At 39.1% G+C, this 20,181-nt stretch overlaps 3 protein-coding genes across 3 annotated transcripts in view; 1 reads left to right on the forward strand and 2 right to left on the reverse strand.

Annotated features, from left to right (window-relative positions):
* LOC122651465 (alpha-ketoglutarate-dependent dioxygenase abh1-like) overlaps positions 1–20,181 on the forward strand; it is a 109,434-nt gene that overhangs the window by 19,264 nt on the left and 69,989 nt on the right. The window lies entirely within an intron of this gene.
* Positions 6,655–9,635, reverse strand: LOC122651462 (EP1-like glycoprotein 3). The gene is made up of 2 exons (XM_043844854.1): positions 9,127–9,635; positions 6,655–7,681 (listed from the first exon to the last, which is right to left on the reverse strand). The coding sequence occupies exons 1-2, from the start codon at positions 9,610–9,612 to the stop codon at positions 6,668–6,670; spliced, it is 1,500 nt and encodes a 499-aa protein (XP_043700789.1). The 5' UTR covers positions 9,613–9,635; the 3' UTR covers positions 6,655–6,667.
* Positions 13,254–13,956, reverse strand: LOC122651466. Its single transcript, XM_043844862.1, has 2 exons — positions 13,485–13,956; positions 13,254–13,439 (listed from the first exon to the last, which is right to left on the reverse strand). The coding sequence occupies exons 1-2, from the start codon at positions 13,954–13,956 to the stop codon at positions 13,354–13,356; spliced, it is 558 nt and encodes a 185-aa protein (XP_043700797.1). The 3' UTR covers positions 13,254–13,353.

Consider the following 20,181-nt stretch of genomic DNA (forward strand, 5'->3'; position numbering starts at 1 on the left):
ATACGCCAATCAGCGAAAATATATAGGAATTTGCATTCATATATAGGTGCAAATCAAAAATCCATTTATTTATGTTATGAAGCATAGATGTGAGGTTTGGATTAGAATTGTGAAAAAAAGATGACTCTTTGTTCTGTAGTAACAATCCAATATATCCATGTATTCATCATAAGATACCCTTCTGATGCTTGTTTTAAGCTTCTGATTGGCTGTGTATGCATTAAGAGCAGAATCATGGATCCATACTCAAATCACCTTTATCACTGTTCCATCCTCAGGTAGTTGTTTTGAAGGGCTTTGGTTGATGTGTGGCACAGCTCCTCCTTTGAGTTCTTATTCTTCTTCTTCACCTAATTGTATTTCTTTTTCAAAGAATGATGATGGAACATCTTTATAAACCTACATAGTTTCTTGACGTAGTAACTCCATCACCCAAAAATTTTCTGCCAGCAGTCCTCTATGGTAATTTTGATAGTTTTTTAGAAGTTGTTATTCCACATGCTTCCATGGATGTGGTAGAATAGATTGGTCTCTTCTATTTCACTTTATTTTTTTATACACAACAGTGGTTGAGGCCACCATTGACAATTAAAATCACCTACAACACACACACACACACACACACACAAGAGGGAGGCCACCATTGGCAGCCCCAACCACCTACAACACACCTACACCATTGGCAACTCCCCCTCCCCCTAATCAATGAGTACTTGATGGGTCTTTAGCTCAAATTGGTAGAGCACTTGGAATATGAGCATGTTCCAAGGGGATGGTGGTTCAAATCCACCAAGGCCCTTTTTAGTCAATTGTTCATAGCATAGTCAGTTATGGCACTAATCCACACAAAAACCCAATTTTTAATGGCATCTTTGAAATTTGACATATTTTTATTACTTTAGTTATGTTAATGAGATATTTTAATTTTATACTAAGGTTGGTAAGAGAGAAAATGATTTTGCAAGTATTTTTTGGTATAATTTAGAAGGAAATGGCATTATTGTAATTAAAATCAAATTTGAAAGAACAGGTTTTACCAAACACCATTTTTGTTCTGAACACGTTCTTGAGATCGTTACCAAACGCTCATTTTTGGTCTTAGAACGCCGTTCCAGACCAAGAACGCAAAAGAACATTCTTAGTTAAGAACGTGCATTCTTTGTTCAGACCGTTACCAAACGCAGCCTAAGTGTTTCATTTTTTTATATTTTAAGGGAAAAAGGGGAGTGCCCAAGTATTTGGTGGAAGAGTCCATGTCTCATACCCCAACCAAAGAACAAATTGATTTTTTCGTAGTTTTAGATGATTTGCTCTAAAATAAATTCTACTTTTTGAGATATTAATTTGTTGACCTGAAAGATCCTCAAAAAGATTCAGGATGGCAATAAGGGCTCAAACATCCTCAATGGTGGCACAATAGAAGAGGACAGTGTTGTCGGCATACAATAGGTGTGTAATTTCGGGAGCAGTTTGAGAAACTTCAATACCTTTGGAAAGATTCATGTCTCTAGACCGGCATCAATCGAGAGAGGCACTCCATTCCAGAGATAAAAATATATGGGCTGAGGGGCCACCCTTGTCATATACCTCTAGAAGGTTCAATGGACTGAAAACAACTTCCCTCTAATTTGATAGAGAATGAACAGCCAAAAAGCTTGGAGATCATATAACACCAAGTTGTTAAATCCTAAAAACTCAAAGATTACCCGAATTACCCGAATGAAACCTTATTCTAGTCTGTCATAAACCTTTGATATATCAATTGTAAGAGCCAAGTAACCCAACTCCCTTTATTTCCTTTTTTCTTCAATAATGAAATATCTCCTGAACAATGATGATATTGTCCGTAATCTATCGACCTTTGACAAAGGTGTTAGAATTTTAGTTCTAATACAAATCCATGTGGACATAATTAAATCCCTAAACCAGGCTGATTAGGATTTTGGTCTAATAAAGTGGGGTCCTTAAGTTATATTAGAAGTCTAATGTAGACTGGCTTAGTGTGGGCCAGATAGATTCCTATTTGGACTGTAATGAGTCAGACCCTATAGGGATTACTATATAAGGAGAGCTAGGTCCCCCTTCTACCCATGACAACTTATTATTCTCAATTGCTATTGAGGAGTGCATTCTTGAAAGAGAGTGAGATATTCAGTGTTCGTCGTCCCTGTGCATTCGGTATTCTCATCAAGCCAGTTACTTTGGGAATAGAGGGGAAGCACCTAGATCTTTGTTCTTTATTTTTCGCTGCAATCATCATCACTATGGATGCGAAACAAGGTTGGTGGTTCTATCCCTGTTTTCTATTATTTATTTGATTGTGTTCTTGAACGCCCTATGGAAATCCTAGCTTTTAGGATTTTGTCCCTATTCGGATCGATTTAATCTAACAAAAGGCTGATTGAAAAGGTGAGGTGAAACAATTGAGATGTGGTTTAAATCTATTTGTTAATAATATAACAATGATTTTGTAAGAGACATTACATAGATTGAGATCTCCTAGGCAATGATGATATTGTTCGTAATCTATTGACCTTTGACAAAGGCTGATTGAAAAGGGGAGATGAAACAGCTTAGATGTGGTTTAAATCTATTTGTTAATAATATAACAATGATTTTGTAAGAGACATTGCATAGACTGATTGGTCTAAAATCCTCTTAAGAAGTGGTCATGTCTCTTTTTAGGGACTTATGTGAGGAGTGTATGGTTGGCCCTAAAGGGAAGGGGAATGTTCTCAAAAGTTATTTACAAACTGAATTATATCAAGTTTAATGATATCCAAACACCGTTGTAAAAAGATAGTAGGTAAAACATCAACACCTAGTGCCTTATAGGCACTAATATTGAAGGTAGTAATCTTGATTTTGTATTTCGAAGGGCATCTAATTAAGGCAACATTATCTTCAATGGAGATGGTTGGTTGGACAAGGCTTTCCATAAAAGCAGGGTCAAGGGGGTTAGGTGTGGTAAAAAAAAAAAGGGCGGAAGTTTTCCGTGCACAGCGCGGGCTACACCCAGACACATGGGCTGCCCATTCAGGGGGGCAGGGTGGTCATTTCACCCACCCTCATATGTCTGGGTGCAGCCTGCGCTGCTGCATAGAGAACATTTGGCCAAAAAAGAATTTGGGAGAATGTTTTCTATGCCGCAACGCAGGCTGCGCTCAGACACGTGGGTCTGCCACTTAGGGGGGCAGGGTGCTCATTGTGCCCAGTCCCATGTGCCTGGGCGCAGCCTGCGCTGTAGCACAAAGAACAGCGCTCCAAAAAAATTTCCTAAAATGCTCATCGAAAAGATGGGCAATTTGTGATGGGGATGACATTCTCGTCCCAGCATGATCATAGAGGAAAAGGATTAGCCATTGAATGGTAGAATTTGGTATTTTTGTCCCCCTATATAAATATTCATGGACTTTTGCATCTAAAAGATCTCCTCAGCTTCAAGGAGCAAATTGATCCTGGCTTCAGTGTCGCCTATTTCAGTAAGAGTCTCAGTTGAAGGATCAAAGGATTCTAGAAAGTGATATTTGAGGAAGAGTCGATTCTTAAGATAGTTCTAAATGACCGAAGACATCTCTGTTCCAACCTTCAAGGAAAACAAAGATACCTTTAAATCACCAAAACATTAAACCATTAATATCCAAGATTGTACGAATGGTATTCTTTGCCTCAACAATGATAGTTATCGACATAGGGTTATTGAAGGTGAGACCTTGGAGCTCTGTAAATGTAACTTGGGATTGTTCCTAGTCCAACCGCTGAGAAGTAGCGGCCGCCCTTGGACCGTATTACATTGGTTCAACAACAGGTTAGGTTGGTCCAAAAACTGGTTATTAAATGGGTGGACACTCCTTGGAAGGCTATATTGTTCACTGAGTAGAAGTCGAGGGCAACAAGGTAGTTGGGGGTGAGACGGAAGTAGGGATGTAAATGGATAGCCAAAAATTAGTATCCGATCCATGTTCGGATCTGGAATTTTGGTTTTTGAAAAAATATCTGAATCCATCCTAAAGATAATCGGATTCAGATTCGGATATTTTCATTTCAGACCGGATAATATCCGGTTAATTTACTATCCGATTGTAAAATGTGATTAGTTTAATACTTTTCTATAAATAAAAAAAAAAAAGATTAGTTTAATATTTTGTAAAAACATATGATATATTACTATATTACCCTTATTATAAACATTTTTATAAGGATATTTTGGTAATATGCCTAATCCTAAGTCCTGACTCAAACCCTAACCAGAGTCGATATAGGTCAGATTCATTTACTAATCGGACAGCTTATTGGATTAGATAATATCTGAATATCCGATAAACTTCCGAATTTGAATATGATATTAGTTTTTAAAATTCCATCGGATATCAGATCTGATATGGGTATGTCATTCGGTAATAGCCGACCTATCGGCCTACAATAGAAGGTAGAGGAACTGTAGCGCTGTGGGTGGGGTGGGCGGTGGGTTGGAAAGATAGGTATGGGTCTTGGTCCATTTGAAGTCTGGATGGGTTGTGAAGCATTGGGTTCCACCTTAAGTGCTAGGGTGGAGCCTCCTCCTTCTTGACCGTTGCTAATGATCGTAGCTCTCAAACTCATTTCAAAGTCGAAGATTGAGTAACTTCGCATTTGGTTTGGTTGGTGGTCTCCTTCTGTGAGACCTCACTCTGCCGGTAAGCACAACTAAAGATTGAGTAACTTCCTATTCAAGCAAACGTCTTAAGTTAAAGGTTCCAAGCGGACCTAGTCTATATCCACAACTGACGCAACTCCGTACCGATGCCTTTCCCTTTGTCAATGGCTAAGTGACTTTGTAACCTTAGCCTTTTTCCCTTGTAAAACAACTAAGGTTAGTTGAACTCTTTCACTTACCTTCAATCAACTAAGCTATTTCATATCAAAATTTCACTTTTTTTTATTAAGTAATTCAATAACCAAGGATTTAGTTCACAACTGCTCATTCTAGCTCCATTCACTCAAAATGGTAACGATTTTTTTGGAAAATGCACTCATTCGAACGGTGTACCTTTTGCATGATGGGTTAGCAAGGAAATGGGAACAACGGCTTAAGCCGTGTAGGCGCTTTCCAGAGGTGGAATCTTCTAGTTCTTCCTATTTGACTTGAAACCGATCGATCTAGCCATGAGCAGGTTGAAGAGGGAGAATAGAACACCAACAACATGAAAGCCTTCCTTTCCTGACTCTAATGCCCCTTTTGAAAGGGTACCTTCTCTCCACTCGCCTTAAAGCAAAGCATCTAAAGGAGTAATATTCATCCGAAATTTAAAATGTTCTTTTGGCGTGTCTTAAATGCAGGATTGCCTGTTAAAGCGTCTCTCTCGAAATGGATGGCAATCGAGCTTACATGTGTTTTATGTAGTTATTGTGATTAATCCATTTGGCATCTTTTTTATCATGTGATTGGACTCAGCGTATCTGGGCAACAAGCCCTCTCGGATTGAGAGCAGAGCTTCTCTCCAACCCTTCAATGGCACTACTATGTGTCTCTTTATTACAGTCAAGAGTCTTGGATAAACAATCTTCTTATTGGTTTTTTTTTTTCAGTTTTTATTATCACTTGTTATTATATATGAAATGTAAGGAACAAGGTGGTTCAAGGGTTAGCGAGAGCTGATCCTCATTTGATAATGCGGTCTGTAAATAAGTGGCTTTTGGATTTGAATATTTAATTCCCAACCCCCCTCTATAGTACCAAGTACATCTGTATCCCCCTTAAATATAACTCATCCCATTTTCATACCTTATGTTTCTAACCAATAATTCCACTTCCACTGTTTTAATCTGCGCAGGCATATATGACATTATGACCATGAATTAAGATTAATCGGTTGGGCTTTTTGCATTTTGATAGCTGGACAGGGTGTTCTAACATCTGCAGGTTACCTTAAACAACGAACAAGATGAAAGCAGAACTTGTCGGTATCTTGAAGGGTTGGAAGCATGCTAGGAAAGCTAAGATCAAGCTCAAAGAAATTTGGTGCAGTTGTAGAGATCTTAATGATCTTCTACACACATCTGACAACATGAAAATACCATGGAACTTAGTTAATAGTTTTCTTGAGTTAGCTGACTTAATAGATAACTTTACCAATATTGGTTTCTTCTGGAGTAGTGATTTTTCTAGCTTATAAAGCAGTAGCAGATAAGTGTAACATGTCTCCAAAAGACTATATTCTGCATAAAAAATAAAAAAAAATAAAAGGATTTAATTCATGGTATGAGATCCGGTATCAGTCACAGCCGATACCTATATGAGAATGATACATATCAGACAATATCAATCCGAAATGGCTGCAAATTCAAACAGTCACAGACGATCCGTAGATACGGAGGATCTGATACCTATACCTAAAATCATGTCAATAACCTTAGCCTTGGCTCAGCTAAGTGATGGTGAACAATTAGGATTTTGATTTTGATCCGGTATACTTGTTTAATGCATATCAGGTATGTGACTAGATTGTTGGAGCCCTGGAGAATGCTGGGCTGTAAACATGTGTTGTTCAGTTTCTCAGCCTTGAAATGGATATGGGGATGCTATGGATTCCAATAAGCTGATAGAATTGAATGAATCACCTCCTTCTTCTTGTTAATATTGGCAAATAGAAATCTCTGACGAAGCTGTATTTCCATAATCTCAACTTCAAGTACTGTCATTGCCTGATGAATCCTTTCTTCTCTTTCTGATTACAAAATAATAAAAAGCAAACCCTCCAAGAACAAGAAGAACCAATCCATCAAGGATCCCTCCCATGACCAAGAGCAAAATTTTCAGTCTAGAACTCTTCCGATGACTCTTACCAATTCCCTTGGGAACTTTAACCAAATAATAACTCATCCCAACTCCCCTGTCAATCTGTTTCATTCCACTAACCAGCCCATAAAGGAAGCATCCACCTGCAGAATATAATGCAGCAACACATGAACAATTGGCCAAGCAAGAGCTCGAACATGACTCTTTACTAATGTTATAAATTTGATTGTTACTCATCAGATTACTACTGATACCCTTTAACTCCACCATCTCCACGGGGCCAGTGCTGACATTGCAGAACTCACTTGGAAATTCTTCACTACAATCAGATCCGAGACTGGGATTAAGACCTTCTCTTGATCCTGAAATTTCGATACAGGTACAGCTGTTGGACGGGGTATTACAAATACTATAGGGTTTACATGCTTGAGGAAGATCACATGTTCTATTCAGCGCTTGATATGAGGCCTCAAACTTCCTCTTATCAACTGAATAATAATAGAGTCCCAAGTTTCCTGTTTTGTTATTCAGTGCTAAGAATCTCACCGGTTCATATCTTGTCGGTGAAATTTGAGCAATTCTTCGATGTCTAACATTGAAGAGCTTCAATCCTGTCGATCCTAACTCAGCAAAAGCGATGTTTTGGCTTTTCGAAGGCCTGAATTCCCAGTAAGGATACTTCCAAGTGCCAGAATTCAAGTATAAAGCTATCTTGTTGTTTTGAACTTCCAAAGAGTAAGAGTTCAACTCTGATGAGTTGGTTGAGAAAGAAGTAAGGCGAGCAGAGGCCTTGAGTACTTGGCTCCAGAGCATCACATCTGTGGGGAAGTCAAAACTCTGCCACTTTATGTTGTTCATTGCATCAGTTAGAACAAGATTGCCTGTGATTAGTAACTGTAACCTCTGCTTCAAAAGAAGGGAAAGAAAAATGATTCAAAATGATTGACAAATACCAGGTCATGACAGTAATTGCTTAAATGGATTATTTGGATTTGAACGTGTATTACCCACCTATGCTTAAATCACATGGTCATTGATCAAGAATCGGAACTGAGACTAGCCATAAATTACACTGAGTTAGTTAAAATCAAGATACTAAGATGGTGAAATCACCTATCTTGACCGTCTAACAACTTGAAATTAAGTAGAACCTTATAGTCAATATTTTTTTAACAAGTAATCACCTTCCTCAGTCTGTATCTGATAATTCTTTTACCTTCTAATTGACATGCTTTGTGTTTATATGATTCTACTAAGGCTGCATTTCTTTCAACTTATAATATTTTACTGTGAAATAATAATTATGTATTAAAAAATTTTCTTATATATTTTTCTCTCATATGTGGATTTTTTTTTTTTTTTTTTGTTTCAAGGCTACCAAGAGTACCAATGATTAAGATACCATCATTCTTTTTGGGATAACAGCATCTGAATTTTGAAATGGAATTTTTTTTTTACAAACTTTTGTATTGCATTTCAATAAACTATTTTCTCCTTTCTAATCCTTATATTTTTATATTAATTTTCAACAAAAACCTATAAAATATTTTTCAGCACAAAAATGCAGGCTAAGAGAAACATTTACATGCCAACTAATATGCAGAGTCATTCCTTTTTTTTTTCTTTTTTTTTTTGAGGTGAATGAAAAAGTAATTCAAAATTTTTTTGCTTGGGATCTTTTTCCAAGTGTTAAATTGGTGGTTTCAATTAACCTAACTTTTTTTCTTCTTGGATTTTATTTATGAAAGTTGGTAGGTAAAGTTTAGTAGGGTAGCATAATTCAAATTTTTATAATGCAACTACTAATAAGTAACACTCTTTTATTCTAATTTATAAGATCTTTCCACTGCTGCTACTAGCTAGTCATATATAGGTGTCCACCATAAATCTATAAGACATAACCAGTAATCAATCTTTAGCCTATCCAAAGAGTGCCAAACTGAGTCATAAAGCACATTTAATGGTCTAATTGGGATCAAAATTTCCATAAAAATACAACATTCTAAGGAATGGCCAACTCAATATATATGCATATTGCATTTAAATAAGTTCCTTTGAATTCTTTGCTCTACAGCACTTTTGTTGCAAGAATGCTTTCTGGTTCACTACCTAATTTACCAAAACAAAATTCAGAAAATGAATGGGATTCTTTAATTTTTATTTTTATTTTTATGGTTAAGAGATGGGGCTGTGAACTGTTGGATTGGAATCCATCTATCCAACACCCACAAAAATTCCCATCCAACAGTCTACAGCAGGAGACTTAAACATAAAAGGAATTTTTTTTTCTTCTTTTTTTGGGGTTGATTGAACGAGTCATCTCAGTGGAATCCATATTAACATTTTACCTCCACACCTTCTCCAGAAGTATTGGTTCTCCACCCAACTCGTCTCCTCGCACCCATCAATAGCAACTCTCCATCTTTCCTCAGCTCCAAAACGCATCTCTGCGACGGGTAAAACGGCGAAAAGTGGCCGGAACTCCACACCTTAGTGCCTCCAAGAAACACTTGCAGAGAACATGAATACCTCTTCAGATTATTCATGGCTTCCACGCTCAACGCAGCCCTGAAATCAGGTTCACTGTTGCCAATCTCCATAATAAAAGCTTTTCCTTTGAAACCCTCGTTGAATTCGAGAGGAACTGGTACTGTGACTCTGTAACCGATTGGAATATCGGATTTAGAAGCAGAGCCAGAGAAGAAGCAGACGAGAAGGGTCAGTGTAAGTTGGTAGAACTCCATTTTTGGATTTTTCGAGTTCGAGATGTTCGATGGAAAGCCCGAGGGATTTGGGGGAATGTGAAGGTGACAGTGAACAGGAAAGGTGGCCATGAGTGCGGAGTGTGGTGTCTCTATCGTCCCACACTCCCACCCACTATTGAAGACGAATAATTATAGTATGACCTATGGGAGGACGAAATTCCCATCCATCTACTAGTGCTTGAAAATGTGGAAAAAAAAAAAAAAAAACAAGGAAGATCAATGTTTCTAGAAGTGCCATGGTTTCCTTTCAAAGAATCCTTCTTGTATGAATCTATAACTACCATGTGATATCTCAAATTAAGCTCAAATTGTTTACATAGATAGTGTTCAAAGTCTTCCATTCAAATTTTAACTCAAAACAACAAGGCGTACATAAAAAGACATTGTGATAGGGTTTTCTGAGCAAACGAGAAAGGGAAACACACTAATGAGGAGTGGCGAAACGATTTCAAACATAAGGGTTAAAGAGATATTTTTGTATGAGGAGAGACATAGAGAGATAGGGTGCTATATTATAGAAAAATGTAAACTTAAAACGATGTAGAGAATAATGGAAATCACAAATAACAATCACATAATCGTGCACAAAAATTTGTTTGGTTCGATAAGATTGTTTACATCTATGCTTATATGAAATTTGTTTCAATATCGTTAGAGAATATGGTTATAGTTGCTCGTCTTCACACCCCTCCCAAATTGATTGCAAAGACCAAAGACCATTCTACTTTGGTGGATAAACAAACTTGGATCCGGATCCTCTACGGCTTGGCTATAACAGCCATCTGTCCTGCCCAGTAACAAGAGCATGACATGTGTAAAGTGCAAAATCCAACGGTAGATTTTAATGTTTTTTGAAATCCAAGAGTTAAGTGGTTTAATTGTATAAAACCAAACCCATCTAGACCAAACCGGGCCGATCTAAACTAAATAAAACTAAAACTAAACACTATTCATTCATCTTCCCATTTTCAAAATCAAAACCCTAACATCGTCTCTTCCCGCTCCGAACCAGATCCCCAAAATCGAAACCGCTGACGAAGAAAACGACAACAACATCATCGACGGCGAAGACCTCGAAGCAGCAGCCGCAGACGATCTCAAGCCTCCTCCCTTCAAATTCCATCGCATATGGCCCGAATCCGACATTCCTCCAAGGCCTCCTCGAATGCTCCGCAGATGGATTTGTCTTTCCTCAAGACCTCCCTCTCTTCTACGATTGCTTCTCACAGTCCATGCCTCAACCCTACACCAGATCCCAGCTTTCTGAGAAGCTTCGTCGTCTTCGTAAGAAATTTCGCGTTATTTCTACCCGAATTTCAAGTGGGCTTGATCCTTCGCTTCTTGTTTGTGATATGAGTTTTTGCGGATTAGCTACATACCCATTATTTGGTGATGGGAGAACATAAATTATGACCTGAATCCGGTCTTTGGTTATCCATTATTGTCAGTGGAGACTTGTCAGGGGATCTCTAAGCTTGTCCTCACAGCTTTGTTGTAAATTTCATTTTATTTTGCGAAAATTCATTCAAATTTCAGTTTCAGTCTCTCGACAAATGCAAGAAATAAATTAGACAAGGCTTTGGATTATGTTGGTTAATAAACTACTTCCTTGACTGCATTACCTTATAATCCTGGCTTGATCCATGATAGGAGACATTTTTTGATGGCTTCCCCTCCTTTGACGTACTAAAGAGGAAGCGAAATAAATTGCTTGGAATAACTGAGAGAGACGATGGGAAGGAAGTCGAGATGGCTCTTAGAAATCCTCCATGGGTGCAGTGCTGCATCAAATCTTATTACCTTGATAAAAGAGACATATGGGGAAGTAGGCACTTCAGAATATTCGGCACCAGGATAGTACTAAACTGAGTGGATGTCAGTAGTTCAATCTTATACTTTGAAATGGATTATGATGTTGCACCCACTCCCTGTTCGATGTAAAAAGTAACCTTTGGTTGTGTACATTGTGTGTACCCACTCCCTGTTCGATGATAAACTGAAAAGGAAGTACCAGGTGGTTGAGAAAATTAACCGAGTCTACTTAATTTCCTTGTGTTCTAACTAGTGAATAGCTTCTTACTCTTACGAGTAGCTTAATGTAAATGATGACTTCAATTACTCAGATTTGCTGATCCAAACTTATATTTGATCAAGTAGTGGTGCTAATTGAGACGGTTCTAGTTAATCAGGGTGGGTCTTAAATCAATTCCACAATTGGTCCAAGGCCAAACTGTGCCAATTAACTTGTTGGTTTCAAATTTTGGAACCAATACCAATTAATAATGGAAATGATCTGTTCCAGTTCCTAATATTTTCTTATTAGTATTAATGATAAAAAAAAATAACTTAATCCTACAATGATCAGTTCAACAAGCCTTATGGTGGCTTCATCAACCATGGCTGCTGTTTCATCATGGTGATTGCATGACTGTTAGGCTTGGTTGCTAGTTCTCAAACTAGGGATAGAGGTCATGCTCATCAAGCCTGGAAAACTTGTCATATGTAAAATCACAGCTCCTAATCAAGATGGCTCTTAATCAGTTTCATCTTTCTGGAGTCTAGACTAGAACAGCCCAGATTAAGTAAATCAGAACTAAGAACTAACCCAACAGATTAGTGGGTAGGAATGTAAGATGTTTTGGTTTTTAATCGGTCCGGTTTTGTTCTGGTTTCAGATTGACAACCCCTAACGTTCTATTTACCATTGGCAAGTTTTTATTTTCTCCCAATAGAGTATGCACTTCATTTCACTGGGCAAAAGGGCTTGGAGTTCTTTTCTCTGGATGAACTATCACATTGCTACACAGTTACAGTTCCAATTAATTAGTAAACCAACTGGAATTCCTGATTCCTGTTAGTAGGTTATTATTTCAATTTTAGGGTCCTAAAATTTGGATCAGGTTTTAGATAATTGGGGGATCCGGCTCCTCTCCAGCGCACATCGTGTGGCTGGGGAGCTCTGATCTTGGGAGCTTCGATCCACTCGGCCGCTCACATCCCAGTGCACTGGCATGTGGATCTAGGCCTCCCCAGCTGCACGATGTGCGTTACTGTAGACATGAACAGAAATAAAAGTACATAGAAGTTGAGGAGCTCAATCCACGCGGGAGAGGAGCTCAATCCGGAATGCATTACTGTAGACATGAACAGAAATAAAAGTACATAGAAGTTGAGCTAAAGGGTAGAGCAAACAATTCACATTGACAGGATCCAGTAGGTCCGGAGATGCTCTGGGGCACCCATAAATGCTCTGTCATTCTTGTAGACGATGAATAACAATTGTTAATTGTGATCCCATTTCAAAGACTGATCCTCTGAGCTTGGAATTATTTGGGGGTTAGAAAGACATGGCCATTGATGAGTCCAATAGAGTTTGTGGATGCTTCCAGAAGGCATTTATCTCAAATCCTGCATAAAGCAAATTTATTGATTAATCATCTCCAATCCTTTTGGTCAAAAACCGCAGCCCAAGATCTAAACATTTGGTTCTGCAATTGATCTTGATTTGATCTGGACAGTGTTCAAATAGGACTTGCAAAACAAGCAAGCTTATACTGTAATTGGACATTGAATGCACAAAAATGAATCCTTTTATGATCGAATATACAAAAATCACCTAGAAGATCAAACACACAAGAAAAAACCAAACAAAAAGAAAGCAAAAGGATTGAAGGTTATATAAAATAAGATAATAAATAAATAGGAGAAAAAAAATAATGTTTATACATTCGATTTTTACATCGATCGAGTGCTCTCATCGTTGATTGATAGCATTCTCAAGAACCAGCCTCAAGCGGCGAGCCATTACATCTAGTTCCGCGCTCTTTGCTCTCGCCACCTCTTCTCAAAATCTATTGCCCTCCCCTGTTTCGACGATTCCGCTGGAGTAGACGAAGACGTAGACGTCTGGTCCGGATAAAGAAGATCCTAGCGAACGAGTGTCATTCTCACCTCCTTGAGGGATCTATCAAAGACATCCATAATGGTTTTCGTCGCGAACCGTCCAAGCCCACCACCATCTTCACCGACTGGCAAATACGGCTCCTCTTCATGTCTACTGCCGAGATTGTTCTCTAAATTCAATTCAGTATCTTCCTCGGTAATATCAGCATCGTTGATGCTAGGTTGAACTGGTGGTGGAGGAGGAGGGGGAGGAAGACAAGGAGAAGGGGTAGGAGAGAAACTCACCCTAACACTAACCTTAGAGGGCTTCCGCTTGTTAGACTGAAAGGGAGATGAAGAGGCATATGAAGGATGCCATAATTGATTGGAAAGATTGAAGAGCGCACGATCGTGCGGAGCAAGAAGCGAAGCATCAAGCCCACGTGAAATTCGGGTAGAGATAATGCGAAATTTCTTACGAAGACGACGAAGCTTCTCAGAAAGCTGGGATCTGGTGTAGGGTTGAGGCATGGACTGTGAGAAGCGATCGTAGAAGAGAGGGAGGTCTCGAGGAAAGACAAATCCATTTGCGGAGCATTCGAGGAGGCCTTGGAGGAATGTCAGATTCAGGCCATATGCGATGGAATTTGAAGGGAGGAGGCTTGAGATCGTCTTCGGCTGCTACTTCGAGGTCTTCGCCGTCGATGATGTTGTTGTCGTTTTCTTTGTCAGCAGTTTCAATTTTGGGGATCTGGTTCGGAGCGGAAAGAGACGATGTTAGGGTTTTGATTTAAAAAATGGAAAGATGAATGAATAGTGTTTTGTTTTAGTTTTGTTTAGTTTAGATCGGTCCGGTTTGATGAAAACGGTTTTGATCTAGATGGATTTGGTTTTATATAATTAAACCACTTAACTCTTGCATTTCAAAAAAATTTAAAATGTATCATTGGATTTTGCACTTTACACATGTCATGCTCCTGTTATTGGGCAGGACAGATGGCTACTATAACCAAACCGTAGAGGATCCGGATCCAACAAACTTAGGCATAGAAAGGATGAAACTTTCATACTCTCTAGGTAATGGTAACAGCCTAACATGACGGTGTGGATTGATGGAACTTGGAAAGTCCATTCACTTTTCTTAATTCTTTTTCGTTGTGATATGGAGTTGTCTGGTGAGTGTTGCTTAAATTCCCTGCCAAATGCCCAACCACTGTCCACTGAAAAGGAATCTTGGGGTGGGACCCACATACCTATCCATCTTAGACACTGTATATATAGGTTAGGTGGGGGCCATGTTGGAAAAACAAAAGCATTATAAATAGGGACCCACCTATCCTTTCGGTCTGGGTAGTATCATTGATCGATGTTGATGATGCTAGAGTAACCAATTGGTTGCTGCCACGTATCCCGCATGTGTTCTCTGCTGACATGTACCCGCACGCCTGGCTGATGCAGACTAATTACTAATTTTTTTAATTTTTTTAGCTAGTGCGCCTGTAGCTCTGTATAAGCTGGAGGGCCAAGGAGAGGCATTGGTATCTGATTGTCTGATCGTCGATATTGTACGGTTTTGAAGGTGATCGATATCATCCCGTGTATCGTTTCAATGAAACAGGACGCACAAAAGGTGAAACAATAAAAAAACATTTTATTTTGAATAAATTACACTGTGATCTCCTGAGGTTTATCTTATATACAGTGCGACCCCCGGTGTTAATAATAAAATGTAAAATACCAATTTCACCTTTCTAACATTTAATACTAAAAACCTATTCAAACCCCATAAAACAAGTGAAAACTTATTTTCGTTTTAGTTGAGTCGTCGTGGTTGTTACGTTGAAACAATGGCGGTTGTTCTTGATCCCTTCGCTTCCGGCTACATCTCCACTGCTCCTGCCGGCTGAATGGTAATTAATGGAAAGTTTAATGGAATGGCAATAATGTAGTTTTTAGTAACTTAACTTGGAAAAAGACAAAGAATATGGGCGTGAGTAACTAATGGTTGAAGAATCATCTTCAACTTTTGGTATTGGTCACGGTAAAGCACAAGAGGGGAAATCGAATTGCAGCCTCTGGAACCTTTTCAAACAGCTTGAAATCTCCAGATTTGGTGTCGCCTAGGTCTGTTGGAACGATCCAAAACACCACAGCTCTAGAAATCAAGTGGTCTTTGAACTACAGATTTCTGACATTGAAATCAGCGGTAACTACAGGCTTAGCTTCGGTTCTGGTAGGTTGCAGATGTCGCTAGAAATTGGGTTTTTAATATCGAATGAAGGGATTTAGAGAAAGAGTATAGGAGAAAGAGTAATCAAACTTTACGGCCTTTCGGATGTCAATGGTCTGTTCAGATTCTCCTGTGAAGTTACTGCAATTCCATGAAAAATAGTGATTTGGGCTTTTAAGTGCTGAAGAAGGAAAAGGGAACAGAGGAAAAATGGGGGAAAGCATCGTTTGGAAAAAGAAGAAGAAAAAACGGAGGAATGGATGTTAGAAGATGGATATGTGGGCTCTCCATTTTGATTCTGTTTGAGGTCTCCAGTGTCTCTACTTCTGGGGTATTCACTAAGCTTTACTGTTTTCACGAAATTCTCAAGTGTAGCAACATTAAATTCGCCATTACCGTCGATCAGTTGCGTTGAGCAGCACTCGTCCCCCATAATTGATCCACAAATTAAACTCAGAACAAGAAAAGAGGAATTAAATAAAAATTAAATGGTTTCCATTATTTCTTTTCAAACTGTTGCGAACCGTGTTGAACAGAGAGATTAGAATCAGAGATCAAACCCTTAAGAGAGAGAGAAGAATTACCTGAGCTAAGCGAGAAATCCAAAACATAGACAGAGATCATCGCCGTTCCCTGAAAAGAAAACCGACAAATTGGAACCATAGATCTAGGAAGATTCGACATTCACCTGCAACCATAGATATCTCAAATCCGTCAAGGAATAATTAATGGCGAAACTAGAACCAAACGAGAATTGAAAGAAGGAGGTGACTGATTCGAATAGAATTACCTTCTTCATCGTCGCAGGTCGTCGCTGTGAGACCCACCTCATAAAATCGGGCCTAATGAAAATTTTTACTGAAATAATAGGTCCTGCGGGTGCGGTTTTGGGTGTCATGACTGTCTCCGCGTTATGGGCATTGCCCGTCATTGAGACAAACCCGCACTCTATTATATCTTGTGCCGAGGAACCATTGAACATGGCCTTGATGGAATCCGAGGAACCCTGTGGCCCGTGTCATATAAAGTTTGTGTGCGAGAGACGTTTGGTGGACCACTTGCAGCAATTATCAGTGTCGGGTGCCGAACATTAGGTAATAACACCTATTTTAGAATTAAAATAAGTTAATTACTCTATGCTTGTCTCGGCCTGCCATGAATCAGTTACCACCATGACTGATCGTGCCGGCTCGATACCTAGCCATATCTCGCGGGTCCAACGCGATAAAACCTTGTAAATCCCGTGTCGTATCGATACGACCCCGGTGTATCGATAATTTCTATATTAAAACTTATCTCATAATCGGCTTCCACTAAGCTTTGAATCACTTGTTAAATCATGGAGAAAACCATCTATTTTTGTCTTTTTACAAACAGGCCCTTGGGGCTAAATATATATTCTCATTCTTAGCTTTGAGAACTCTTTTCTCAAAGCTTAGAATACAGAAAACGTTGGCTGCTCTTGGAGTGTTCATATGCTATGATTTTTGGCTTGGAAATCCCCCTTGATGTGCTTGCATGTTGGATCTTCTGCCTTCAAATCCTGCCTAACTCATCATTAGGTAAGCTATTAACCTGGAATTTGTTCAATCCATGTCTAGATTATCTTATTTTAGCTTAGGTATTGTTGCTATGGATTTCTTAAGCTTAACTCAGCAAATTCACCTTCAAATCCTTCCCTTTTTAAGGGATCATACATACAATCAATGAATATTGACTTTAATGGATGTTCTTTCCTCCTCCCTAAGCCTCTTGGCTAGCTGAACCAAGCTTGGTGATCAAAACCCAGCCAAATAAACTGCTATTTTTAACTCTGTTTTCTGGGCTGGCTCTTCAGAGCAGGCTGACCAGCCCTTCTGGAGCTAGAAACTCCGGCCACCTCTAAATGGCTTTTTAGGATCTTTAATGGCTTAGGATGATGCTCCAGCCTCTTAGGAAGTGTCTTAACATATTTGTAACTCTGTATTTTGGGGATTGAACCTGCATTGAACTCTTTCTCTTTGATTTTGGACTCTTGGTTGGATAGCTTGATCAAGACAACCAAGGTGAGTGGGATTTTTGGTGATTGCTGTGATTTATATCTAATTTATTACATATATGAACAACAGTTCTAGATTTGATTTTCATGTTTTAAGTGTTCATTTTATTGTTCATTTATTGTTAGCTAATGATGCATGATTAGGCTTGTGTATTGTTTAAATGGAACATGTTGTGATGTATTTAACTCTTGTTTGGAATTGCTATGGTATAAGCTGCTCTCATTATTGGTGTATGGATATGCAAACCTGATTTTGATTGTTGTTTGGAATTAATGTGCATTACCACTTGTGTGACCCTGTGTTCTTGAGTGGACGTGTATATGGAACACGGTGCACTCTTGAACACATCATGTCATCATTTAGAAAACATGGTTAGGATGGAAACCCCGAACTACAACCCTTACCAGCAGGGGTTCAGGTGCTGGGTAGTCGGGTTACTGACGCCTGGAGCAAAGGGATTTAACCCAGGGTCAGGGATACTTGACTATCGGGGCCTGCCCGAAGGCTTGAGGCTAACGTACCATGCGTGGAGGCGGGCTCCCTACTTGTATTGGCTGAGGGAGTGCGGCGGTGATAACGTGAAGTGACCCAAAGTACTCCTCGAGTCGATACCGTAGTTCAAACCAATGACTTAATCTGCTTGTTAGGTGGTTTAATAAAAATGGAATTGAACATGCATCATATTGTGCGGTTGATAATTTCTTTTAATAGTATGTAATCATGCATCATTTGTATGCTGTGTGCTTTTCCCCTCATTGGGCTCAGTGTGAGCTCACCCTCATGGAAATCTTTTTTTTAGATGAGTGTGCAGATGACAGACTACTTGATAATGAGTTCGTGGATGATGCCTTTGAGGACTTCATAGACCCAGAGCCCGAGGAGCATAACGGGTTCTGCGTCTGTGATTTATGTGCATTCTCTTAGGTCGGCCTGATGGAATAGGCTGTACATATTTATATTCTTTTTGATGTGTGTATAACACTAGTGTAGATAGTCTTTTTGGGAAAGTCTGTAATTATGGTTTATCTTTTTGGAGTATAATCTTGTTCATACTAAACAGGTATACAACGTGGTCCCTCGTTGGACTTTATGTAAATATTTTACGTTTATACATATCTTTCCGCTGTTAGACTCTTTATTTTTTATGTTTGATAACTATGCTGCACAGAGTTCCTGGCTAGGTTGGGTGCAAGACTGCATCGTTTCATGCTATGCTTGGGCTGTCCAAGGCGGGGTATGATAACTTGGTATCAAAGCGCACGTGCTCCACTTTTATCGGCATACGTTATACCAAGAAAATGGTATTTTGGTTCATTAGGACGATTATGAACCTGTATTTATAAAAAAAAAAATGTAAACTAAAAACTATCATAGGTAATAAAGACAGGGTAGTTGCTTGTTTGATGCTTGTAAGAACTACGATGACAAGAATAAATTTTATAAACAAACAGCCTTTTAATAAGAGAACTACATTGGTACTTAGCCGATAAGTATTTCCAAATACAAAATTCAGCTTAGAGTTGTTGGACATAGTGTTAAAAATTTAGTACAAAACATAGAAATTCAGCAGTACATATTGCTGATTACAAACCATTCTCAAAAGAAAAAGTTAAAAAAAAAAAGAACATAATAGTAAGTTGGGCTGCCTCTACTGCGGTGGTGGCTGTGGCGGAAAGTATGAACTCCACTCCGCCATACGCCTCTCTATAGCTGTCACCCGGGTGTGGAGACCCCGGTTCTCCTCCAAATACTACTTTGTCATCCCCTCAATGGTGTCTAAACGACCCACAAGCCAATCCCACCTCTGACTCTCATCAGTAGGAAGTCCTGATGAAGGTCCGCCCGCATGAAAACTAATCTCCTGATTGGCCTCGGCCTGTCCCTCACCCTCCTCTTCCCTTCCTCCTACACTTTTTGGAGTTCCCACTGGGGATATGTAAGTCATATCCATTCTCATCTTTGAGAGTGTAGTCTTGGTGAAATTCACTGCTTTCTTCCTCAATACCTCTTGTTCAAAGAAATACACATTGAAGTGCTTGAAGACCTTGGTGAGTAACCTCCCATAGGATAAGCTACCGGCACCTGGGTCATCCCCATGCAATGCCATGGTTCTCATCAATAGATAAGGAAGGTTGATTGGATAGTTACAGTAAATGCAGCAAGTAACATAAGCATTAAGAGGTGAGACATCAGTAAAGTGACCTGCTCTTGAGAGGATGTTGTAGCTAACAATCTTCGAGATGATTCGAGCTGAAGGTGTGTACTTCGTCTTTGACTTCACTCTGGTCAGAGATTTTCCCTCAATAAGGGTGGCAAAGGTGTGCTCATACTCATCTCCTTCAAAGAATTCCTCTAACTCAATCATAGGAGGACAGTGTGACCAAGTTCCATCGTTAGAGACTCCTAGAATAGCTGTAAGTTGACTGGTGTTGAAAGAGAAACGTGATGCTTGTAAGTAACTGCTAATCACAAACTCGCCATCCTCAT

The sequence above is a fragment of the Telopea speciosissima genome, chromosome 2 (assembly GCF_018873765.1).
Source record: "Telopea speciosissima isolate NSW1024214 ecotype Mountain lineage chromosome 2, Tspe_v1, whole genome shotgun sequence".
NCBI classification, from domain to species: Eukaryota; Viridiplantae; Streptophyta; class Magnoliopsida; order Proteales; family Proteaceae; genus Telopea; species Telopea speciosissima.

What these genes read in the sequence shown, in the direction of transcription:
- LOC122651462 (XM_043844854.1), bottom strand. Translation starts at nt 9,612, where the DNA reads ATGGCCACCTTTCCTGTTCACTGTCACCTTCACATTCCCCCAAATCCC. An exon ending in CTTCTGGAGAAGGTGTGGAG is followed by an intron (nt 7,682 to 9,126) that starts GTAAAATGTTAA and finishes CTTTTGAAGCAG; the next exon opens with AGGTTACAGTTACTAATCAC.
- LOC122651466 (XM_043844862.1), bottom strand. Translation starts at nt 13,956, where the DNA reads ATGCCTCAACCCTACACCAGATCCCAGCTTTCTGAGAAGCTTCGTCGT. An exon ending in CCTCAAGGAGGTGAGAATGA is followed by an intron (nt 13,440 to 13,484) that starts CACTCGTTCGCT and finishes AGACGTCTACGT; the next exon opens with CTTCGTCTACTCCAGCGGAA.